Below are 26,631 nucleotides of genomic sequence, written 5' to 3'. Positions count from 1 at the left end.
CGCATCTGATTTGCTGCTTTTCGTTGCGCCCGGATGACGAAGTGGAAAAAGCTGTTTACTCGGATCTTATCGCTGGCCAACCTGTGCATTTATCGGTACATTCATTTTTGGAAACGTACACAATCTGCCACTTATCTGTCTCTCCAAAGATAAATGGTCACCATAAACCACGAGAGACGCCGGGCGCTTTTGGACGCGAGCGTTAAAAACTCGTAACGAGTTTGAGAACGATCGTAATTCCACTGCTATTACAGCGAGCTAATTCGGCAAAAAAAAAAGTTAATCCCCCTGAACGTTTTCGGCTCTCAAATTTTCTCCCCCTTTTCTTCTCGAGCAAACGTATTACATCCTCCTTTTTCTTTCCTTTTTAATTTCGCGAGACAAGAGCGGAGCGAGAGAGGAGGAGATGAGCATTTCGTATTTTTTTCATTCATCGGACGGGCGATTAAATCGGCGTCGTCCGCAGTTTCCGCCTGCTATCGATATTTGCACTCCGCCAGTGCGTGCTCGAGTGCCTCTTTATCTTTCTCTTTCCCCAAAGTACAATGGCGTCCGCGATAGGCCTTTCGGCACAAAACGCGGGCGGCGACATAGGCCGGTCGCGATGTTGCAACCACCGGGCGGCGAATGCCAACATTGTTGCTGCGCTCAGCCACACAAAGGAGTGTAGTCTCCATATTAAGCTCGAATTCGTGCGCGCGCGCGCTCGTGCTTTGTATTCACTCGAAGAATATACTCCAACATCTCGGGAGCCCCTTTAATTAACCGCATAACTTTCTCCGTGGTCTCCCCGCATACGGTTATACCGAACGACATTTCCAGACACGTATACGAAAGTTTCCAACGTTCAGATCTTGCGGCCGGCCATTGTGTGCTGGACTTTATGAAGGTCAGCGTCGTCGCTCTGAGAAGGCTGCTAAGCGATGGTCGTCCGACGCTCACGAGCGAGAGAATCATACTTGCGCGCGTGCGAGCGAGAGAAAGATGAGACCAAGGAGAGCGAGAAAGAGAAAGGGCGAGAGAGAGAGAGAGAGAGAGAGAGAAAACAGAAAGGAATGGAGCGAGAGAGAACTGGCGAGATGGAGGAGGACGGTGCGAACGAACTGTTGAAGCGGCGGCGCGGGAGGAACGGCTGCGCCTGCGCAGATACGTTGTTTACGTCGCCGGTTTGCAGCGTGGACGCCGCCACGGCCCCGCTCTCGCGTCTTGTTGAAATGGTGGAGGACACCCGTTCAGCGAGCCCACGGCCGATATATATACGTAGAGAGCCGATGGGAGAAAATGAGAGGTGACGCCGAATGAGGACGATGCACTTTGCGAGGCTCAAACCACCTTGAATCTTTCTAGACCGTATCGATTGAACGAAAAAAAAAAAGATGTTATCGCTTGACACTGTACGCCCTTTTTCGTAGGTTGTGCTTTCATGTGGATGTAATATAACAAAATTATCGTATATCTACATATATCTTCTATATTTTACATTGTACTAATTTGATCGAATAAAAAAAAATTCTTTTCTGTAATGTGTTTTATTTTAAATTAAATAAAATTAAAGAAACGATTGGCGTGTTAACGGATTTCGGGTCGAAAACGTCGTTTCACGAGATTCCTACGAGGATCCGAGAAAACCGTGAATTCAGCGAAAACGCGGTGAAAGGTAGAAAGCCATGAGAGTGAGACGTGTTACATGTGACAATTGTGAAAACGATAAGCGCGTGGAGCCGACTCTCGGACTGAATAAAATTCACACGAGATTTCCCCTTCCGAAACGTATCATTAACCGTATCTTGCACGACTCTGTGGGTAAATGGCAATTAAAATGGCTCCGGGCGTGCGTTCCGGCCGATACGCATTAAACGATCGCCAGAGGAAAGCACCACGAGCTCCCAAATCGTATTATCTTTATACCGCGTTTTGTGTTCGCGAGCGCAGGATTTAATTTGGTATGCATGGAGAAAGGGCTCGAGAAAAGAGGGGAAATCCCGTGTGACACGGCCGGAGACTTTCACGGGACACTTAAAAATCCGATATCCACCGGCCGCACGCGTTTAATTTTGTCCTGCTTTTTTTTTTCCAAGGTCGTGTATCGTCGTTTATGCACACACGATATTCAATACCGGCGCGACCGGCGGGCCTCGTTAAGCAATAAACCAGGATCCTCCACCCCGTACACCCCGTTCCACCGCCTGCCCACCACGAGAGAGTTACAGCCGAAAACCGGTAGTACCGTTCGGGTACTACCGGTACGGCTGAAAATACGATTTAAGTACCGGCGAGAGTCGCCGTCATTAATTTTTAATTGCGCGCGATGAAACGCGCTCGCCGATATGCGTTACATCGTCGTTTCCGGACGCGGACATGCGACAAACAGTTTCTCGGTACAATACACTTGGCGAACATAAAATACAGGAAAACGATATGCTGTGACAAAATATTCTTTCGCGTGTTGCACGAAAGAAAATTTTGTTAATAAAAATAACAATCGCAACGTATTATGTTCCGTCGGCGTCGATATTATGAAAATACCGCCACCGATGCTTCATGGATTAACTTACATTCCGCGTAATTGTAATGCTGACGTACATTGCGCTTTAAATGCGCGCCAAAGTAATAAGAGATCAAAGCCGTTACCGTTCACTGATTTTGGTCTGCCGGCGCAATTTGATAAAGCCGCTTTTTTTTTAGAACATTTGCGATGTGATTGTGTCTGAAGCAAGAGAAAAGAGAGAGAGAGCGAGAGAGAAAGAGGGGGGAGAGAGGGAAAGAGAAAGAGAGAGAAAGAGAGAAATGTTTATTCGAGCTTATCAGCGACGAGGCGACAAAACGCGAGTGCGTGATGTTTCCAAACTCAACTCGGATATTCTGATTCGACGCGTCGCTCGCGTATCGGGCAAAAGGAGGGTTCAATAACCGACTCAAGGTCACGCGAGAGACTAATTTCATTGCGTAAAATGAGAACCGGTGCGCGATAGCCGGCGAACTTTCGGTTATCCGCCTGGTTTATCGCTCGTTCGCGTTGTAAAAATTAGTATAGGTCCGGTTGCACCGTTGTTAACTGGCTGCGGTCAATTAAATTTTCTTCCCCTATCTCCCATCGAAGGTAGAATTCAAACCTTAGACGGTGCTTTAGATTTAGATTCAATTTTTATCGTGACTTTCGAACAAAAAGTTCACTGGAAGACATTTAAAGATTTTAACTGTCCTATATTACATTTTAATTTTATTTTATTGTAAACTTACGTAATCAAATTAAAGATGCTATTTAAAAATTAAGATGTTATTTAACGAATGTGGATAAGCACTAATAATGCGTAACGTTTCTATTTCCAAGTTTTATTTTCATTTGTAATTTAATTCACTCCACATTATTAGTTATTTTACTATCACAATTTAATATTTTTTTATGAGAGCTGTGGATTAAAAATGAATATCGGGATAATAAATCCCGCAGACGTACAGATAATTTAAATGACAAAAAATCAACTAAATCTTGGAGAGTGGCATTTGAAGCTCGCGAAAAATCGTTATTTTTTAATTACCACGCGGTATTGAAGTTTCGTGTGAAAAGCAGTTGAACTTGAGTTTCGCGCGGCAGAAGAAAGTTCCCGCACTTGAGAAAATAAGAGGCAGTTGATTTTGTACACGTCAATTCGCGACGCTTATTTACTTAATGGCAAATATTTATGTCTACGCGCCGCGAGACTACGTCACGGTTGTGAGAATGCGCGTTTACGTCATATAATGTATTATAGATGAATATTTCGAAGTTGTTGCATTTGTTTCGTGCAAATTCCCGTTTCGCAGTTAGATCGTATTTTTATTGCAACAGTATGATAATGCGGCAGACACAATTCTTTCTCTTTCTCTCTGTCCATGATCCCCTGAACGCCATCTCATTCTCTCTTGAACTTTATTACAAAAATATCCACGGGCGTAAAAAGTCTTTGTTTATCCTACGACACGGTAACCCCATTATCCAGTACGCTAAACACAATAAGAACACTCCCACGAAACGTGTCGCAATTGTAATTACAGGCACCGTTTCGAGCATCGCCGTTTGTGCAATCTTCTTCGTAGTAAAGTTCTTACATTCGAATCGATATTGCACGAGAAACGATTTGTAAAAAAGATTTATATACGAGCTGTATACATAGAAAAAGAGAGAGAGAGAGAGAGCGCGCAACTTTTTGAATATTTTTTCCCCTATTTGTTTGGATTTATTTTATTCGAACACCATAACGTTACGAGACATTATCTTTATCGACTAAAAAAAATATGGTTTTATTATATAAAATAATATTATTATACAAATAATAAAATAATCGTATTATTAGTGTTTCTTCCAATAAACAGTTTTGTTCGACTATTCTAAAGCATATATTTTTTCGTTTTTAATAAATTTTATTAAATAAAAAAAAATTTTTTTTTCTCCCTGTGTATATCAGACAATTTCACAGTAATCGAGAGTGATTTTATCGACGCCACATAAAAATGCATGCTAGTCATTCCTCCTTCACGTGATTTCATTTTGTGATAGTCATTTTTGTGATCAGCATTATATCACACGATATACTTTTCTTCTTCTTCCTCGTCCAAGGTACCTCTCCTAAATTGGAACAGTATTATTCTATGACATTCAATTTATATTATGTGTTCATAAACGCGCAACGTAGTGCATTTGTACCGAACTCAACTCTCTTTTTTTTTTTTTTTAGATTTCCAATACTAACTGGAATCGCAGTATCGCAATTTGAACTTGACATCGAATTCAGATAAGACCGGACCTGCGTGTGCGACGACCGTTAGATTCGTCAGATCGGCAGCGCGGTACCGCGATGGCAAAGTCAAGGTCGTTACTTTCGCGAATCTTCGTAACGAGAGTGGGTGAGCACCGGACGAGTCTCAGTTGGCCAATCGGCAATGCCAACCGGCACTGAACAAAACGATGGAGGACAACCTTACCCTAGGGCAGGACTATCCGTTTCGCAGACTGATCGCGAATTATCGACTTGCTCTCTCTCTCTCTCTCTCTCTCTCTCTCTCTCTCTCTCTCTCTCTCTGTGCATTCTTCTTTTATTGTACAATTTGTTATCACAAATCTTTTCATGGAAACGTCAACGAAACAGCGTTATCTATAGATTAGTGAGTTCGATTTTTTAAGAGACATCTGGTGCACTTTATTTGTCTTGTAAATTGAATTTTTAAAAATGTGTATTATGTATTTAACGTACTCTCTAAATTAGAATCTATTATTTCCTGAATGACAACAAATAATCAGATTTCAGTGCTATATTTATAATTCTATTAATCAGATAATGTACATACACTGTTTTTCAATGATAATACACTAATTTCAGTATCTCTCTCCTAACCGGAATCGTTGAAAGATAGTAATCACTGATGATGATAGTTATGAGTATAGCAATCGGCTTCTTCAATTATTCATTTATTATTTTAATTTTCCGCATAAGTAATTATTCAAAGTGAACAATTATATTTTTTCTTATCTCTAATCACACAATGCCTTTATTTCTCTTGTAATATTTTTTGAATTGCGTTGTCAAGAATCTCGTCACATATTTTTGCCAATTCACCAGCGTCTCCTTTCGTTTCCGCTTTCCCGATTTTTGTCTACTTCCTCAAAAATGCATTATTATTTGTTACAGTTTTTAGACACGGTCGTGCTATTCACATCTGCGTTTCGACGTGCCGGATCATAAATCGCTTTGTGATTTTCAGCGTAACGTAACTTTCGCAGGATTGGACTCTCTCTCTCTCTCTCTTTCTCATCTATCTCCCTTGTTCTCTCACCCACGTACGGTGAGCGGTTGCAGCTCTCGCTGCGGCCGCGGCGCGGCGAATCAGCTAGGCACGCACGAGCGGAGTGCGAGCGAGCGGGCCCGCTTGAGCGTGACAACGCGATTGATTCGCCGGCACTGTCAACGGCCTTGCCACGCCGTAGACACACCGGTTCTCCTCGGCTTACCCAAGTTGAGCAACCAAGTGGGCGAGGCCTGTATTAGGACCAGTTTACAGTTACGTACTTTGCGCGCGCGTAGGAACGACGTATTCGCAATTCTTTTATCATCGCGCCGCGATCACGGCACTGCTGTCGAAGGCGGTCGGCGGCCGCAAGAGAAACGAAGCGAATGCAAAACACGATTCTCACGGACATTCCGCTCGTTCGCATCGAGTCTCGGTCGTGTGTTGTCTGCGGTTTCTCTCTTTTCTCCATCCCCCCCCCCCCTCCTCCTTATCCGGTTAGGCGTATTCGCTCATTTCGTCCCGCCGCTCCAAAAAATTTCAGAGAGCCTTTCTCCCCCCTCCCCCTCCCCGCAGATACCTCGCACGATCGTGTGAAACACTCGACGGTTGCGTTTTATTTATCGCGCTACTTGCAGCTTCCTCATTGTTTCCGCTTATCGATAAATTTTGATAAAAATTGACAATTGAGCTACGCTTCTCGAACGGCGAAATAAATTTCGCCGATTCTTGGCCGCGGGCGATTCAAGCGGCGGCGACTCGTGTAATTCCTGGAGAGCCGAGCTACGTTGCGTGTTATCGGTCGTACTTTCATCGATCATATCGCTCGTACGCCAGTTTCACTGACGGACTCGGGGAATCGCGAGGAGATAGATGACTTTCCGACCCGAGATCGATCCGGGAGAAAGTTACCTGCAGTCTACGCCGATGTCTCAACTGCTTATGTAAAAGCTATATAGCCGGTTGGCGAGCTTCGTTCGGGGGATTAGCCGCGATTCCGTATCTCGGAGGCTTGGAGTGGAAAAAAAAAAATAGAAAGAAGATCGAATACTCTATTACCTCTACCGAAACGTCGTTACAAAACGTACGTTTATTTGTTGGGAAAGAGGACGATAATCGACGGGAAATACCGCGATAACGTTGCTATCCGTTTATCGTGAGCACTAAACGGTCAATAAGTGTTTGTCTCGCCGCCATATGCGGGTATGTGTCATCCGTGCCCCGGCGAAGATCCCGTACTTTGGCTGGCGATCTGACTCTACGACCGGTTTCTACCAGGGCCCTTAAACGCTTTAATTGCTCAAGATACTTTCGCAGCTGGAGGTCAAGGTGGAACAACGCGGGGAACATGGTCGATACGGCACTCGGCGCGGGCGCAGAACGCGTCTTGATACGCGCCTGAACGTGGAAATAAATTTTTTTATTTTTTTCCGTTTCAAGTTGAACGGACGTCAGAGCCGCTCCGTCCCTTTTCTCGGCCGCACGGGAGGGAGGGAGGTAGGGAGGAGGGGTGGGGTGGGGTGGAAACGCGCCTTGTCCTAATCATGCACTCGTGGAGATTGCCGATAGCAACGGATCGAGATTGCGCTCGCGATAAAATTCGCATCACCTTGAATTAAAAATAAATTTCACGCCGCGATAGATCTAGCTGTCACGACGACCGGGCTATTAATAGAACGGGACGTTCGCGCTAAATCGACGGGAGTCATCGGGCAAGTTACGAAATCCGTCATCGGGATCCGCGGGGAAAGGCGGAAAGGAAAGTCGCGCGAGGAGTTCGGAACCTGAACCTTTTTTACCGTGCGATACGAGAAATGAAGAAAAAAAAAGAGGCGCGTCAAGGATGCACAGCCTCGTAATTTGAATCGAACAATTTGCAAAATGCAAAAACGCTATTAAAGAACGCCTGTAAAGAACGTTTTATTCGCGATTATACGATGACTGCGTGACGAAACTCATCTCGACGTGTCTCCATTAAACGTCTCCGTTTCTCATTAAAGCAGAGGCGAATTCTCCGAGAGGACACGTCGAACATACGGCCTGGTCGTGTTACGATCGTACTCGGTAAGGAAGAGGTCTGGTCCTCTCTCTCTCTCTTCCCCCACTTTCTCTCCTCGTACTGTCGGACGGCGACGGCGACGTACTTTTATCGTCGATTCGGCGTGCGTAAAAAAAAGGCAGTCAGGACCTAGGACAACGAGCGGCACGGCACGGTATCTCATCCCCACCGGGCGGCGGCGGGCGGTTGCCAGCTGAAATTCGCGAGCGTGCGTCCTTGACTCTCCTCCCGGCCGAAAAGTTCTAACAACGCGCGCGAAAGAGAGAGAGAGAGAACGCGCACCAGGTCTAACATTGACTGCAATAAAGAGCTCAACGCTCCAGACGTGACGTCACGCCGTAGAAAGCTAAAGTAATTGAGCATCCCGATGTCAACGTAACTGCCGGTGGCCAACGTAAAGTTTTTATTCTTCCGCGATGAAAGCGTTAATATATATATATATTTTTTTTTTTAGTTTTGACACCATTCGGTTGTTGAAAGAAGTAGACGAGTTCGGTAACTTGGGCCCATTTCTACCAACGTAGATTAACTTTAATCTCGGTTCAACTTGATCTTTATCTTTTTCTAATTTTTAGAACTAGAATGAGATAACAAGTGAAACCGAGATTAAAGTTAATCTACGTTGGTCGAAACGGGCCTTCGTCCTTAATATAATTTACCATTGCCATTTTAACAGAATTATTATTAACCGTCATACGATTAACGCTCTATAAGGAATTCTTTATTAAATCTATATTCTGTACACCGTACAACTTCTTTCGGTAGGAATCTCTTTCGTTAATCTTGTCGAGGGCTCGGGACTTCAGTCACGACGTCACGAAGGCAGGATGGAAAAAACGCTGCACGGTATGACGTCGGTCATGAAGCCGTATCGTGTAATGAAAAGAAGACCTCCAATGGTCTTTCAGTCTGCCTGCCTCGTGACGTCACGGCCGACGTCGGTGCCGGGAACTTTATTATCAGCCAGACACCCGTCAATACCGTTTGTCGAAAGTCTTCGAGTGCGACGAGACATACCTCCGACGACAGCGAGTCCGTTCGTCCGGGTATATCCGTCGACAGAATGACAATTCCGTTCCACCTACCTACCTACCTAATGTGTCGTCCCTCCTAATGACCTCCGTGAACTATTTATACGTGTCCCGCGCTCGATACCAACGGTAACCGGCACGGCCTGCCGGTAACGGCATCCCGGACGGTCGATTGTATTTTCGCCTAGCGTTATACGCGAACTCGACGACGACGACAACGACGGCGAGTCGATCGCCATAGGAATCCGAGTCGCGCGCGGAATCCCTAAGTTTCGCGTACGCGAGCGGCATGGCACCAGCACGGGCCGCGTGCGGTGATTATCTCGTCGTTCTCAGGCGAGAACTTCCGACGTGTGACGCCACAATTGCAGTTTCTCTCTCGTGCGAAAGCACGAGTCCGGATGCGGCGATGAGAACGATACCCCGAATTTGCGGGACGTTTTCCCGTCGCGGGGAAATTAAACTTCCCGGAACGGGGTTTCTGTCCTTCATGTCGACGGATAATTCGAATTAAGAAAAACGATCCTATTTGATTGGAAAATGGAATACGCAGCAGTAAAAATATATCTCTGTTTTTTCGACGATTGATAAAGATAGGTCGATATCGGTAGGCATTTCGAAATTAATGTGAAGAGAAACAGGGGGAATTTATTAGGCTATTTGGAGGTGTTTAATAGGACGCAAAATGGACGGAAGACGATCAATATTCGTCGCGGCTAATGGATCGAGTAATACAGGGCCTGCCGAATTGATTAAGTGAGAACTTGTATTGAAAAGTGGCTGTCCTTTCCCAATCCTGTTGCTAGGCTCTCCTGCCTGGCCTCTGGATGGAAGGGTACCGTTCTCTAGTTACCCAATGACTGTCACGTCGTCGAAACAAGGTCGTCGAAACGGTAGTCATTAAATAAGCACTCTTAAAACTCTACGTATAGAGCCGATGTGGCCTTCCGTGGAAACAATATATGACACGCGACGTTGCTTCCTCGGTACAGTACTTTTTTTTATTTCTGACCGTGACCTTGGAGATGTTCCGACGTTATTTCTAGTCGAAAATCTCTAGTGAGATCGTAGAACGTGCCAGATCCAATGCCAGAGGTAACTTAAAACTAAAATGTCGATAAGAATTTCGTATCGGGTTCACGTTCCCACCTTATCCCGCTCGGGGTATGCGAACAATCGAAGTGCCTTACAAAAACGTTACGAAACCATACGGCGACTCTTGGTTCCTCGAGATAAAAATCGATTCGATCGACCCGACGTGAAAGGGATAACTGAATTTTGCGAGTTACCTCGCACAAGTACGAATGAAAAAGAAATTAGATGAGTTCATTGAGTTTCGATATAAGCGGCCGAAGACAAGGATCGCCTAGGTAATTCATCGTGTTTCCGAGAGAACAATCAATTACGCGTTATATTGGCGAGAATTAATAGCGACGCGGACAAAGGCAAGAAAGACGGCGGCGAGCGTTTCCTATATACGTAACGTCGATGTCATGGCCGCTGACTTATGTCATGCGATGCCTACGCGCCATCATGCGAACGGAATCACTCCGTTTGACATTTTGTTATAAAAACGTTTACGGCTGATAACTGCAGCAGGCCCGGCCGAAGCGATAAATCCTCTCTGATGACACGCGGAACTCCAGCGCGTGCGCGCGCGCGCGCGCGCGTTATTATTCGTTGTTACTTTCCGAGAAGAGAGCTCACGGCTGTGGGAATTACGGGTTTTCATTTGCGTTACCGGAAGAGACACCGGGAATCCGTAACAATTAGCAGACAGACAGAGAGAGAGATGGTTCACCCGGTGTTTATCGGAAAATATCCTAAGCGCGTTGAGATATTATCAGAAATGATATAATCAGAAATCACATTGCCAGGCAATGGCCCTGACTCCGCACGCGCGGCAGATAATATCTGCAATCTGTGCAAGACGGACGGACGGGCGGGACGTGGCGTGCACGGAGGATATGCATTTCTAACCTCGGCACGCGGATAGTCCCAATCAATTTCGTTTTTCTCTCCTTATAGAGGCAGATTATTGTGACGGCGTGTCATCGACTCCAAATTGGTCGGTAGATTCTTCATCGCGTGGATTCTCGAGGTCGCCACCCTTCTGCCGTAAAAGGAATTTACTTTCGTGAGCTGCACCCGATTGATTCGTAGGAAAATTAAAATTCAATTGTCGCGCCGTTGCAAAGAAGCACCGCGCTAATCGCGATTACCGCGTCCGCTCGTTTTACGGAGGCAGAGGCATCTCGAGGATCGGGGATCGCCGAGAGCGCGGAAGCGATACGACGACGGCAGGGTACGATTACGTACGCTCTCGGTGAGGTCGGAGGGATCCTCCCTCCCAGCCCGGCGAACCGCCACGCCGCCGCGCCGCGCCGGTTGTTGCCGGGCGCGCGGAAATATGTATGGCGAGCATTATACGGCTAACGTCAAGTTTACGCAACGCGTATTACGTAAGGTGGACGTGTCAGAATACAACCCGGCAGCCGGCACTCGCACGCACGCAAGCAAGCAAATACCGGCACGACCGGCGCGGCGCGTCAAGCCGCCGGATTCGCGTTTCGCTTTTTCAAGTTCAGATCGTATGCGTCAGAGTATTCTTTCTCGCCTCGCAACCACGCAATTTGCATGTACGATCCGCCGCGAGATAACGCGGGAGCATATTACGTGATACAGAGATTTATGCTACATGTGGATAAATATCGGACAAATATATCGCGAAACCGAAGCGATACTATCGGGCGATAAAAGTCGCAGAATTCTTTTAATCGTGATCCCAGAAAGAAAGAATCGGGTACAAATCCGTCTCTTTGAATGAACGTGTTTTTATATAAAACAATTTTTGTATTTAATGAATAATGTGTACGGCCGAGACAAAAATATCTTTCCCAGCTGTATCTACAGATAATACACAATGGATAAAATGTAATCTAAAAAGGAATTCTTAGAAGAAAAAGAAACAGGAATCCTCTTTTAAAAGAAAGAAAAGCTCTATCCTGAAAAAACAAAAATTATCTCTCTCTCCCTCACAGCTTTATCTCACAGCTCTCGACTGTAAGAGACATCGTATCTGTTTGCTATCTACTGGACAATAGAAATAGACATCGGTGGATAAAGACCTACAGAGTGGTGAAAACAGTATTGTTAGTGTTCACAGCCAAATAATCTTTTTGGTCAAATAGTTCAGTTAAATAAAGTTTGATAAAACTTTTAAACGACTTTGACTTCTTCCGTGTACCGCGAATACCGCAAAGTCATCGCTCGTATCGAAGTCCTTCGACGAAACTAAGATTACGCTAGCGAATATCGCGAGCACGTGTCGCCTCCTCTATCTAAATTGTACGGGGTACTCATTACTGAACTGAAATAATGGCATAGCCGTCGGAAAGATACATCGCGTGTCGTAACAGTGTCGAACCGAATGACCCGGGAGCAGTTGCCGCGAATAATAATCGAAGAAGTTGATCGCGGTAAACGCGATCAAGAGGATCTGCGGCGACCACCAGACGGCATGACGACCGTCCGAACACATCGGCGTGCCGACGGTCAAGGTCCGCCATTGGGACACTCGTGCGACTCGTGCATCTAAACCGGCAAAACCTTGGTTAGAAAAGCGGCAGCACGCGGAACTAGAAATAAATCTTCCGTGCGCGTTTCTCCGCTGCACACACACGTGCATCCGCGCGCGTGCACACGCACGCCACACATCAAATGCCATACACACCCACACGCGGAGAGCGAGAGAGATAGAGAGAGACACACACACGTACGGTAGCACACAGATATTATTTCGCGCGCGTGCAGTCAGGGCCACGGTGACCTTAACTACCTTCCTCCGCACCTCTACCTCCCCCTCTCGTTGTTGGCCCCCCGTCCTGCCGCGCCTCGCCACCTCGCCGTCGAGCGATGCAGCATTCGAGGGCAACGGGGGACGCGGGCAGGGGTAGGGGCACGTGCCGCTCGTGGTGACGTCACGTGGTGTGCACTGCGACGCGATGCACCAACGGCGCCGCTGGGTCCTCGCGCGTGTACCACCGCTCCGGGATCTAGGTCCATGTGCAGGCGTAAGCGGACGAGGATGTGCGCGTGCGCGGCCGTTTTAATAGAATTTGGCTCACGTCGACCACAATCCACACTTTTTAAGGATTCAGCCTGAATCCGGTATACATATATGCACCGCGGACGAGAAGGCAACAATTTCGAACGACAGGCCACGGGTGACACGTACATTTGTATAGATCCTCTATTCAAAAGGACCGTCCGCTTCATTTCTCATCCGGTTTGCTTTCAGCGGGCTCGGCTAATTCAGCGTGAATTTTGAAAGGCGCGTCAATGAATTACGCTAAAACCGATAATACCACGCCTGCTTGGACCGTACGGTGTCCTAACTACGTATATGTATAGATTTCGTATTTACAATCCTGTTGCCTTCGCGACGTGAGTCAATCCGAATTCTAACGTTCGCAAAAAAGAAACCAGTTTCCGTGGTTCGAAGATCTGGGTCCACGTGCGGCGCAACGCGCGACACGTGCACGACCTTTCGATAGAGTTTAAAATCTGTGTCAACCTCTTCGCTCTTGAGAGCCTCGCACGAAAAAGACGGCAAAATGCGCACAAATGAAAACCCGGCGAGGGCAAATTTTTCCCGGGCAAAGTTATATCGTTGGATTAAAAAAAAAAAGAAAAAGAAAAGAAAACGTGAATTCCGTCGGAATGGAATGTAATTTTCTTCATTAGCGTACAAATTACCCCGTTTAAAAAGATTACGATACTCTTGGCCGGTTCGCCCATCGAGTAATTTCCCTGAAAAGCGTCATGTCCCTCGGCGATTTTTGCCGAGCGATCGTGATCTCATGTGCCTGTGACGCCTTCGATCGAGCCGTTGCGGCGGCCACATGCAGGCACGTGACAGAGACAAAGGAAATCTCTACCGGGAAACAAAATGCACTCGATACACTGCCGTCGATACGCTCGACTACGGCCCTGCGCACGTGGATGCGCGTTTGTGCACGCGTGCGCGCGTGCGTCGAATACGCGGGCGGAGGACAGACGTTCGGGGGGGGGGGGGGGGGGGGGAAGACGAGGAGGAAGCATAGTTACTCTGTCGCACTCGTTGCACAATGCAATACACTCGGCTGGAACTTCCTGACCGTCCCTACCTCGTGTATTCCTTCTATCTCTCCTTCTCTCCTCTCCCTCTTTCGTTCCCCGCCTATCGGTATCGCCGTTCATGGATGCCGCCGCGATATGGGAACGGCGGCATCGTCTCTCTCTCCTCTATCTCGATCGAGTGACCTTTCTCGCGATGATGGGAGAATCTAAGGAACGACGCCGACGACCTTGGTTGCCGTGTTCGCGGAGATATCACCGTGCCGGTCAATTAGGTCAGGTGCGCCGATACGTGCGAGACCCACCTAGGGTGGCCATCTTTCTCTCGGGCGTGACCGGAACAATGGGGGTAAAGGAAACTGGGACGTTACCTAATTTTTAAAAAGCGGGCGGAACGTATCCAAGTATGTACATCTCCAACTATTTTTTACCAAGCTTGCCACCACGAAAGCTATTTTTCTTCCCGCGCTGAATGTATTAAATAAGCGTTGATGACGTACCGTTTGGAATTCTGAAATTTTAATAAGGCAGGGCGACGAATACGTCACATCTGGTTCTTCAATCATTCATAGAAGTGCCAAAACTAGAGAAAGCGGAGAACAATATAGAGAACATAAATGAGAAAGAAAAAAAGATGAGGGAAAAAAAACCGATGATTCCGAAAAAGGGATACGTCTACGAAAATCTGGCCATTTCAAGTTGCATTAGTGTTTGTGAGTGAAAGTCGAAAACGCTAGGCTTCGTAAGTAATATCGGCGGAGCTGACCGGCGTGCAACGATCGCAGTCCGATATCCGCGGATGACGTGCATATTTTCGTTTGACGACATCATCGATGCCGATTGAATTGAGATGAATGACTTTAAACGGTCGCCGTTCGCGACCACCGGTGAAAGTAGGAACCTTCGGTATAAACTGGGTTACGAATAATATTGATCCGAGAGGAGGTGAAGGTGGAGGTGGGGGTGGTGAAGGAGGAGGAGAAGGAGAAGGAGGAGAAGGAGGTGATGGCGGCGGTGGTAGCGGTGGTGATGGTGGTGGTGGTGGTGGTGGTGATAGTGGTAGATTTGAGCCGCGTTTGCACGCGGCAACCACTTGCTCCGTCAACGATTCTGCGCTTTTCGATAACGAGGCTTCCCCCCGTAAATCTTACGTACGCCCGTAATTTCGCGCACGATGTCGATCGCGGAGACACTTCCCTTTTCAACCGGAGATTTTCCTGCAAGTAGATCCGATAGGTTGCTACAGTTCGAGAGATAATTTGGAGGAAAAAAATAACTGTTGTTGCGATGAGCATGCGAGATTACTTATCTTTACACGGTGTCACGATTCAGATAACGGACAGTAACAACAAAGTATCTTGCTCGAATGCAAATTGCAAGACACTCGCCGCTGGGTGCGCTTTCGATGTTAAAGGAAATATTAAAGGGAGCTTAACTCCAGAAAGAAATCACACAAGATAAGATTAACCCTACACTGAAAGAAAGATTTCTTTAAATTCAATAAAATTTATTAAAAACGAAAAAATATATGCAATATAGTTCGGACAAAGCTGTTTAATTAAATACGATTTTTTAAATTATATTTCAAATACGATTATTCAATTATTTATTAATATTATTTAATTCAATGAAGCAATACTTTTTTTACTCAATAAAGATAATGTTTTGTATAACAATTTGAATAAAATAAATAAAATAATTAAACTCAAACAAACAAATAAAAAATATTTTAAAAAATCGTTTTTTTCTGTATAGAATTACTAGGGAAGGTATTTTACATATATATTATATATATAATCAAAAGCGCAAAAAAGTTTGCTTATTTTTAAGAATTTTTTAAAAAGAAAATCACTGTACATATTTATCGATGTATTGTTTTTTATACATCTATTTAATATTTAATATATTTATATTTAATAAAGATAATCTATTAATTTTGTCCTATGGTTAAATATTTATTAATATTTTTGTGTAAATTGAAAAGCAAATACGTTTTTTAAGTCAACTGACATAATTTCTCAGAAACTATCAAAAGCGATTGACGTCTTTTTTACATATATGTAAAATATATCGCTTAAACTTATTACACAATTTATAAATTATTTTTTCACACATGTTAAATTAAACACAAAATTAAATTCAATTAATTTTATTTAAAAGAAACACTTGCTCTTTAAAACGCGTTATTTCAATAATTTTCAGAATTTTTCATTAATTCTAGTTCGATAAATAGCATGTATTTTATATTTAAAAGATCATCCATGTTGAGATATCATTTTGTTTTTGAATTGTATTTTTTGTATTTTATTTTTGACTTTTTTAAAGTATCTTTTACCATATAATAGTAATTTTTACAGTATCGTTTATATATTATTAAATCGAATAATCATTGTATCATGGATGAAAACTATGTAATCAAAGAAAATGCAAAAGAAATTCGTGTAAATTTTATTTTTGCTTTTAAAGAATTTGTTTTTAGCAGATCTTATATATTAAAAGTTATAAATGTATAAATAAATTTCCTTAATTATCTAAGCGCACCATGTTTTTATCAGCATTAATAAAGTGCACTGTTTAGTTTCCGAGAAATAAGAGTATCGCTTGAGGAGACCTGTGTCAATATTGGTAACTTTTTTTCTACGTAAAAATTCAGATCAATCGCTTTAGTTTCTGTGAAATCAGTTGATTCGAAAAAAATTGGTTTGTTTTTAAATTTATGCAACACAAAAAACAGCAGTAAAAAATATAAATATCTATTAAATACGTACGAATAGATGTGTAAAACAGAAATATATGGTAGAAAAATGTGTAACACAGTTTTTATTTTTCCTAAAAATAAGCTATTTTTTGTGCTATAGGCTAGAATCTCCTTAAGAAGTGACATACTTTGCGTTCATCCATTATTAAAACATACAAAATCTACAAAGATTAAACAACAATTTATCGAAGCAAATCTTTTTACAGATTTACAAAATAATAAAAAAAATGTGTCAAGAAATATGACTCGACCCCATACACGCAAAGTATACAGCCCACCTCCTACCAATATCCGCGCAAAAATAACCCGACACTGCTTAGTTACACTAGGGTTAAAAAGGCGTCTCGCCGCTTGCAATTTCGCACCTGCGAGATATCCAGCGAGCGAGTGTCCAATTACACGGAGAGCGGAAATCGGGCTTACCTGTTCGCTCTCGAAAGTCGCGCAAGCGCCTGGCTCCGTCTCGATCGGGTCCTGGTTGACTTTCGCTCGAATCTAAAAAAGCCATAAAGCAAAGAGGCAGGTTTTAGCGAATCCGGCCGGTTAGTTAAGGGGCCACGATCATCTTAGCGGCTATTTCGAGAGTGGAACGCGCCCCGACCGCCGTCCGCCTCGTCGGAACGCGCAGCGGAGGGCCGCGATTTCCCGTGCAAGCGGCCGAAAGCAGCAAAAGCGCGCGGGATCGCCGCCGCGGCGTACCTAAGATTAGCGCGGGGCGATAATACCTCAAGGTCCGGCTTGTTAGTCGTCTTACGAAATACCAAAAAATCGCCGCGCGCGTGTTTACATCCTTGGCTCGGCCGGCGCGCTTATGTCATCATCATGCGCGCGGGCTTGGCACGCGCGACGACGAAGACGACGAAGACGACGACGACGACGACGACGAAGATGACTCCGACCGCCTGTGCGAGCCTCTTCCTCGCCTGCATCTCTGACCGGTCAGGGACGTCGCCGTCACCGCCAGCGCGCAACAAACTGGCACGGTTTAAATCCACGAGACAATCGAAGCACCCGGCATTCTCTCTCGCGCCGATTTTCAACAGTATGCAAAGTATCCTATTCGCGTTGCACAAAGATGTACTGCATTCTCACTCGTTTCAAAGATTGAAGTCATTTGAAACGAAATAGACTCTAGTTCCGAGACTCGGGGAAAAAAGATGGAAACTTTTGAAAAAATAAATAAATAAATAAAAGATATGAAAAAATACATACATTTGAGGTATTTACGGAATTTTAGGGTGATTGAAATTTGCCGCAAAAAATATATAAAGAGAGACAACTTCTATTAGTATTTTTAATAAAGATGCAAAATTAAATTCTATTTTGATTTAAGAAAATCGCGGTATTTGCGTATTAATGCTCTTTAAATAAAAGTCGTCGGTATGATCCCAAAAATGTCGAGTTATGCGTGATATCTCGTTTTCTTCCTGACTCGTTCTCTTCTGCACGCGTTACATGAAAATCGGCCGTTTCACGTTACGAAACGAATCGAAAGCGACTTCGTTTTCACTGACTCGTCCACTCGAAAAGAGAAAACTAGTTCGTTGTCATCTCGAAAACTGCGCCCGCTACCCGTCAGCGTCGATTAAGTCTGTCGAGTTCGTCCATTACACTGATCAATCAAAAATGTTATTCTTTCGTGTTTTAGATATGAGGAGATTCCTTTCGCAAGTCGCGCCAGACCAATTTCGAAAACAGCGCCACAATATAAAAAGCATATTCCAAAGAATCAAAATTTGCGCTTGACATAAACAGAATTTGAAATCAGTGTAATTTGTGACATATTTTGTTGAACGTCGACCCGACAGTAATAGGTCTCCGGTACAAGTTCTCCATTTACCGTTCACAATAATACGATTGCGGTAAATTATATTGCGGCAAATTATATTCTTCGTTTGTAAATTGAATCTATAAATCGACTTTAAACTCGAGCCGCGAAATTAGAATCGATTTCCAATCCGTTTGTAAGAAATACGAGAGAGAACCCTCCCCGGGAAACGGAATCAGAATCAATTCGGACGTACATGTGTACAACGTGCAAGGCTCACCCTGGTGCCTCGCGCGCCGGCGTCTTACGCAATATACTTATCATATTTGCGCGCACGCACTAGCGTTAATTAAGCTACCGCATACTATCGTCGCGCGGACACGAAAAGAATTAATCAACGGAGATGCAACGTCCCGAAGGCCGTTTGATTTTTATCACGGCGAACTTGTATTCTCATCCCGAAGGTCGCTCGTGCAATTTAAGCTTCGCGGAAGTCGTCGCGGAGCCGCGAAAAACGCATTTATCGATACGTATCAAATCTCCTAGCTACGGCTTACGCACGGGAAATCAACGGATCATGAGCGGATCGACGCTCGTAAAGTTAAATTTCATGAAATTGGATCGATGAAACGCGTTCAAATGCCGATGGATAATTGGATCGCGCGGCGAAAATTCCTCAACGGGCGCCGCAGAAACGCGAGCGGCGCGATCAGTAAAATTGATTATCATAAAAATCATTTGTCTTCGTTCTGGAGAACTTGGCGAGCTGAATTGGGCATGTGTTGACGCGAAAGTGTACATTATTCACGGAGATTAAGGTCAATGAAGACTTTCAAAGACGATGATGGGCAAGGGCAGCTCGAAGTGCTAGAAGTAGCGCGAACACGCGACTCTGAAAACTATTAGTTTCAAGGGTCACGATAGCGGTTTGATAAAGAGGCGGCGCGGAAGTCACTAATGCTTTATGGCGGTCGCCGTAAATAAGCTTGCCCGAAGTATACGCGACGTGTGTGAGGAATGCGGAACGGCCTGCGGTGATCCGCCGGCGAATCCTCTGGAGATGCCAGAAATTTCCTCGCCCTTGGCAACCGATTAGCACATCGAATGAACTTTGTTGCCGCGCGACAATGCGGATTATCGACATCGCCGTGCGACTATGTCCCGTCTCGAGGTGGACGGAGGAGGTGAACGAACACCAGAAAAGGTTACTCACCTTCTTACGTGGGTGTTGTTCCTCGATATAGTCGGGCACTATTCCCTCATCCAACGTGGTCGAGCCTGGGGTGCTGCTCGACGACGAGCCAGACGCGTTGTAGGGGTAGTGCGGCTGATTGTGCGAGGGATGCGAGGTCGCCGGACACGGGGAACTCCTCGTCGGTACACCCTCCTCGCTGAGGGGCGGGCTGGGAGTGCCGCTTCGCCAGGAAGCCCCGCTGCTGCTACTGCTATTTGACATACCGCCGACTCCCGGTGAGCCGGCGATCATGCCGCTACCTCCGCCTCCACGACTCCCCCAGGAACCTGTCGCAGATCGAATTCCTTCAAAATCCACTTCAGGTCCAAATAATTATCGCGCAAGAGCTCAGTGAACTCGATAACTCGCGTTTATACGAATAAACAAAACAATGTAAACAGATGATTGATTTATTTGTCGATATTTATTTTTCTTATTATTCTTTAGTACTTTTTTTTTTTTTAGAAAAGAATTGTGCAAAATAAATGGATCAACGTGTAAGAAATTCTTGTTAGAAATGAAAAAGCTCAAAAGTTTAACAAAATAAAGAAAAGAATTTATTCTGCTTTCAACGGCTTATGTTGCATTTTACGGGAATAATAAGAAATGAGCGCAATACCGTAATTGTATTGGCAGTGAAGTGGCGGGGGGTTGTGAGGACTGTGAGGTGAGCACGAGAGCGACATAAGGACCAGGGCGGCAGCGCATTCGTCCATGCAATCACCGCGTTCGTTGGTGCGACAACCCTCACGTCCGCAGAGCACCCTCTCGCCCCAACCGCTGTACGTCCGCTCGGAATCATTGTTCGAGCTCGGCCGTCGTTTCCTGGATCTGAAATATACATTACCATATGCTATAGTCCCGCCACGTTAAAGCGTATGCGCGCGTATACATTCGTACATCCGTACTCCCGATTCAAATTGAACTCACTATTACCCTACTTCAAATACGATCCATTTTCGCGGCGGCGAATTAAAGAGTTTCCCCGATTTTATCTCGATTAATCGAGAGGAATATTCCAGACTCTTTCCGCGAAACACGTGTGTGCTCTGAAAGCAGGTGCCCGTCTCTCTCCCTCTCTCCTTTCTCTCTCGCTTCTCGATAATCGCTTTTTCAGCGAAAGCAATTAATTTTCGGTATTCCCGCATCGGTATTCCGCGAAGAGAAACGCATTTATAACGTCGCGCGATTCGTCGATCCAGGACCGGAGATGAGGAGTGGCAAACACCTATGAACGGTGGCACACACAACGGCAGGTCTTGCGACAGAGTAACGTTGTAGCGGCAGCAACAGTGCGGGGCCCCCAAAGTAATTTCCTTAAGAACCCTCGTCGAATAACAGCATAGAAGGTAATCGACGCGAGCGCGGAGTTACGCGCGGCGTTTCTGGAATTACGTTTTCCTGAAACCGCATAAAATGATACGTTCGCTCCGTCTCACCGTTTCACTTCGGAGCGCCGCCGAGCGAGCGAGATCGTACCGTTGTCGTACAGTAATGCTCGGTGGCAGGGAACCTATAAGCCGACATAGTCACTTTTCCAGGAAAGTCTATAGATTTTCGCGTAAATACTGCACGTGGAGTATGTACCGTTTGTATATAGACGCCCGCACGGCTGCCGGCATCGTTTCCGCTACAATTACAAGTGCTTTCTCCTGACCTGACGTAGTGACCAGGTGAAATGTGTGCTCAATGTAAATCAACGAGAAACGTACGCTACGCGAATCTGTCTTGGAACTATAGAAATTTATTAGCAAATTGGAAATATTGAAAATCGTCTCATTTCAATAATACTCGTGGCTAGTGTAATAATCTTACCAGAGATAATTTCTGCAAGTAGCATAATGTACCCCTTTCTCTCAAGTTACTTAGCAATGTATAGAGGTGGTATTTGCGACTATAATTGCATAAAATAATTTTTATAGCAACCATTACAATATTTAGTAATAATAACCATGTACTTATACCGATGCTAACTATGAAGAAAGTGTACCATAAATTTTACAGCTTTAAAAACATTATTATTATTACTATTATTATAGCGATAATTACTGTAACAATGATATTCCTGACTATAATTATTTTACTGTGCAATTATAGTAACAAACATAACATTTCTCTATCGGTGCAATAATAAATAAAAGAAAAATCATCAATTACGTAAATATTAAACAAGAAATATATTTTAAGGTAATTCTTTCCTTAAACTTCTTATGATATAGAGTTATCGGGGACTTTGTACAACTAAACTTTTGCCATTTTTTACGAGAATTGCGCATCTTTTCTCCCGACGCGCATAAGCGCGTTACATCGATCGTTGTCGCTGGTGCAGCTTTCGAGATGATTATCGCGCACTTCTAGGAGTATAGCGGACTCTCGATCCCGGAGAAGGTGGTGTGGACCCTCTCGAGTCTACGACGAAGGACAAAAAAGGCCAGAGAGGGGGCGCGAAAACGGCGAACGACGTATAGTCAAGGCCGTCGCCGCCGCCGCCGCCGCCGCCGCCGCCAAGCCAGCCGTTCCACTCCCGGAGCGGTACATCGAGAGTCGAAAGTGAAACATAGCAACGCCGGCCGGCATAGAGAATGACGCACGTACCAGCCGGTATTTCGAAAGCAACACACCTCCCAAGCACACACTTCTGCACAGCTGTCCCGTTTCCCCCGTGTACCAACCGTTATATGTGTCGCGCCACTTAGAACAGGCGAGAAGGCAGGCGAAGGTTACTCACGCTTCGAGCTGTGCTCGTGCAGAAAACGCCTCGGGTCTCTCTCTATCGGGACACGACTTTTACGAACCGCTACGGAAAAAGCCCGAGTCACGCCTTCATCGTCGGGAATTTTGCTGAACTGTTTTTTTTTCCCTTCGAACGATCTTATCGTCTGATAAATAAGTGGCGTTAATTAAGCGACGCTCTCCTCGCTCCTCCGGAAAGGTCAAAAATTGCGCGCGAGCCTTCGCGTTTCCCCAGTGTTCTTGATTATTTTCCTCCGCAGTCCCGCGGACTCCCGCGATACACCCGATACACTCGCACGTCCGTTGCCCGCTAATTGCGAGATTACGATCGCGTTATGATTACCGCGGAAGCGGGAGATTCAAGGAGTTTAATTGGAACGGCGCGAGGGGGGGGAAGGGAGAAGCGGGTCGAAGCCGTTTACTTTTAAGGCGAAGCGTCGTTACCGTTACCCGGTATACGCGATTTATACCGATACGGATTGAGGGATTGAGGCTCGAAGATAATCGGCACACGGCGGCGGTAATTAAGAAGTACCGCCGGCACTTCTTGTGCGAGGGAACAAAAAAAATTCCGCCGGCGCGTAATTCATCCGGGAGTGCCCCCGTTGAAAAGAAAAAAAAAGAAAAAAAAAATGAGGCGACCGCCGGAAAACGCGTCGTTTACCGCTCACTCGGACGAGTTCTGTCCGATGTCCATTACTATTACTCGTCGGATCGGATTTTATCTACAGCTTCTTGAGGCCCGCCGCGTTCCGCTCGCGCGTTCCGGCACGCTTGACTGCGAGTTACGTTTCAGCGCGATTTCAGTCCGACAGATCTGATCTCTTTTTTTACCCGGGCGTGTCGCACCGGATATGCCGGAAGGGAGATCCGCACACTGTGTGTTCCCTTCGTCGACCCGAGCAAATAAATGAAATAGAACTGTCTTTCCCTCGCGAGATAGGCTGCATCAGTCAGTTTTCGCGTGGATAAATAGCGATGAATACTTCCAGCGAATTGACATTGAAAATTAGCATGTAAAACAGCATACACGCCTACCAGCCGGTTCGTTACAAATACACCGTCACCGTATTATATAATACTGATTATTCACGATATCTCTCTAATATCAATTATTAAGCAATAACAACTTCGAAGCACAATTGAGAAAAAAAAGACATGTCTTGATAAACGCGCGATGCAAGTGGCTAAATACCGTCTTGGAAAAAAAAAAAAGAAATATATCTTACTCGTCGAGACGTATCCTTGTTCGCAGCCGCGAGCGAGGCGGAAGCTCGTCGATCGCGGCCGCGTTTTGCGCGCGGAATTTTACAGTAACGAGGAGAAAAGCAAATTGCCTCGCGCCGCGGTCTTTTTTAGCTCGTCATTAAGTGGACTTTGGATTTTTACGAATTTACCGAAAACGCCCCAAGGTCGACTACCCAGGTTTATCTCTCGACGTCCGTTCTCGACGTTTTCGTTATCGCGTACAAATCGCGGGCACCGAAAAAATTGGGCCGTGAGAATTGAGGTTTCGGCCAAGGACCTTTCCTTTCTTTTCCTCCACTCTGATTGTCGCGTTAATGCAACGTCAGTTGACGAGTGTATACCCGCGTCCGTAAAATTAACTGCTCCTCGTTGTATATCAGTTGTACGGTGACAGGCATGTTTTTCTTTTGCGCGATTTTCATCCAACCAAATCTTATTTTTCCACGATAAGAATATTGTAACACAGAGACATCCTGAATTTCATTAATAATTAGACGTGCGAGATTTTTTTTATCCTTCAATAATTTTTTTATGTTAAGTCAGTGTGAAATGTTAATCACATCTGTCGAGGTTGAAAACAGAACTTCAGCAAAATCAGAGCAAGACTTGTCGCCGCAGACTTGAAACTTTTTTTTCTTCACGTAGAAGGAAATTGTTTATTCCCTTCGTCAAACAACTTCGTTTTCTGTTTTTTTTTTTTAATTTGACATAAAACTTGGGAAAACTTTCGATCCCAACTGAATAATTTCTTGCATAGGAATAGCAGTAGTATTTACGGATTCATAAAACGATCAAAGTTTTCTTCCGTAGCAGATTTGTGCTCTTGTAATTAATTTTCCTAATTTTACATGAATATACCGGATAATCCTAGAAGAAAGTAGAAGACATTCATTTTTTTTTCGCGACGAAGTCCATTATTCGAATGAATATTGACGCACGATCTTTGTACAAGTATAGAGTCAAAGATAACCATAAAGCCATTAGTGGGAACGGCTTCATGGCACGGCGTATCCCATCCGCTGTATGCGGCCACGCTATGCGCCGCCGCGCCGATACGTATCGCACCTTCTGACAAGTCAATCGAGCTCGTTGGTGGAAATCGTAAAGTGGTACACACGCCTGCACGGCCGACGTGTACACGCGGTGCTATTAGCGTCGTGACATAACGTTACGCAACGCGATCAGTTGGAGGACGAGCGCGTGAGTTACGCATTACACGCAGCGACAGATACATGGTCCGGCCGGTTTATGGGTCGTTAAGCGCACGTCCGCCGATTTCTCTTCTTCTTTTTTTTTCCCCTCCCGAGCGATTGTCTCGCGGACGCAAGAGACTAGAGGTACGAATCGCGAATCGCCGATGTCGTCGCCGCGGGCTTGCGGCAACGCTCGCGTAACGTCACGTAGACGGAAGACTGTTCGACAATCCTCCGTCCAATGAGCACGGTTCGCATCCGTATCCGACTTTCGTGGAAAAACAAAAAAACACCCGGAGGGACTTTACCATTAGCTCTCGTACGCGGTTCGGCGGACTCGCCATCCGAGAATATATAATAAAATTGGTTTTTTTTTTCATATATTAGAAATTTTACATTTATACATGAGCCGAACTTAAAGCCTTTTAATCTAGTCACAGTGGATACTGGAGACCAGTTACCGCTCGAATTGTTCGGACTAATAATCTGATGTCAATAGCAGGAATACGGAATCCCCCGGGATTTAGGTACCGATAAACTCGAGAATCATGGAATTTCAACTGAAAATATTTTTTCGAAATCGGGATAGGTGCCAAGGTGACTCGTATCACTTCGTTATATTTTCAAATATAATGATAGATTAAATAATTAAGAAGTAAATATGTTAATACAAATAAAAAGAGAATCAATTCTTGAATTTGATCAACCGAGTTAATCGCTGAGACTGGTACAAATTCCGTATATTACATCTCGGATGAAATTCTTATTATCAAATTGGTTCGCGATTTTTCATGTGGAAAGCGCGATAAAGTTTTCTATGCGTGTTTTCGAGCGGATGGACTATCGGACGGACGGACGAGAGCGCGGAGGACCGAGAACGGGGCGACGCGCCGCGCCGCCGCCGCCGCGACGTTCGATGCAACGCGCGAACGGATCGATCCTTCCGCAGGGAGCGCACGCTTTCGCGCTTGGAAATGCAGCCCCGCGGATCCGGGACGTTATATAGGTCGGGAAGCTTGTTGATCCGTATTCGGTGCGCGGTATCCCCGCCGCGGGGTAACTGGGTCGCTGAATGTTTCAGCGCACGCAAAACTAGGTTACCATCCAACGGTCCGATGAAGCTCGCGCACGTGTGCATGCGAGGGGTCTCTCTCTCTCTCTCTCTCTCTCTCTCTCGTTCTCTCGTTCGCGCCATTAAGTATAGTTCACATAAGGATTAATGTGGCGCCATTTGCCTGCGACGTAGAGCGGTTTAGCTCGCGGCTAAACCTTGTTTGTTCATTCATTCGCGTTTGAAATAGCGCCTTCGCACGGGCCAAATGTAAATAAAGTCATATATCAGAAAAAAAAAACCAGACACGTCGCTATCCATGATACAAATTAGCATCTCTATAAATTTTCATTTTTGACGCGTCGATTTTTTAAATATTTATGTGTCAAACAGACTTAAACGTCCGGTCGCCTTTTCGAAGGACGCCATGAGAAAGATTCCATTGACGTCTAACGGAGTTATCATTTTTTTTTATGGGGCCGGCAATCGTGTTTTTATGGAGCCGGCAATCGTCTTGCAATATCGTGCTCGATGAGGTTACGATACGACTCATGTAGAGATTCATGTGCACGATAGCTTAATGTCGTCTCCCCCGCGGGCAGCATAAAGCGGGGGCCGTGTGCGAGCACGCGACCCGAGATCCGCGTCCTCCTTAAGCCTTCGCGTGCGCAAGAA

At 45.3% G+C, this 26,631-nt stretch overlaps 1 protein-coding gene across 2 annotated transcripts in view; it reads right to left on the bottom strand.

Moving 5' to 3' along the window:
* The window catches only part of LOC105832485 (zinc finger protein 395), an 81,352-nt gene that overhangs the window by 8,264 nt on the left and 46,457 nt on the right, over nucleotides 1–26,631 (bottom strand). For both annotated transcript variants that reach the window (XM_012673469.2, XM_036283172.1), the window contains exons 3-5: nucleotides 20,351–20,562; nucleotides 19,711–20,018; nucleotides 17,153–17,224 (exon numbers count right to left, since the gene is read on the bottom strand). In XM_012673469.2, coding sequence (XP_012528923.1) covers nucleotides 17,153–17,224; nucleotides 19,711–20,018; nucleotides 20,351–20,562 — 592 coding nt within the window. The remainder of the gene's footprint in view (nucleotides 1–17,152; nucleotides 17,225–19,710; nucleotides 20,019–20,350; nucleotides 20,563–26,631) is intronic.

Source organism: Monomorium pharaonis, chromosome 2, assembly GCF_013373865.1.
Source record: "Monomorium pharaonis isolate MP-MQ-018 chromosome 2, ASM1337386v2, whole genome shotgun sequence".
Classification (NCBI taxonomy): domain Eukaryota; kingdom Metazoa; phylum Arthropoda; class Insecta; order Hymenoptera; family Formicidae; genus Monomorium; species Monomorium pharaonis.
Note: the sequence above shows the minus strand (reverse complement) of the source record. Positions and strands in the feature narration are given on the sequence as shown.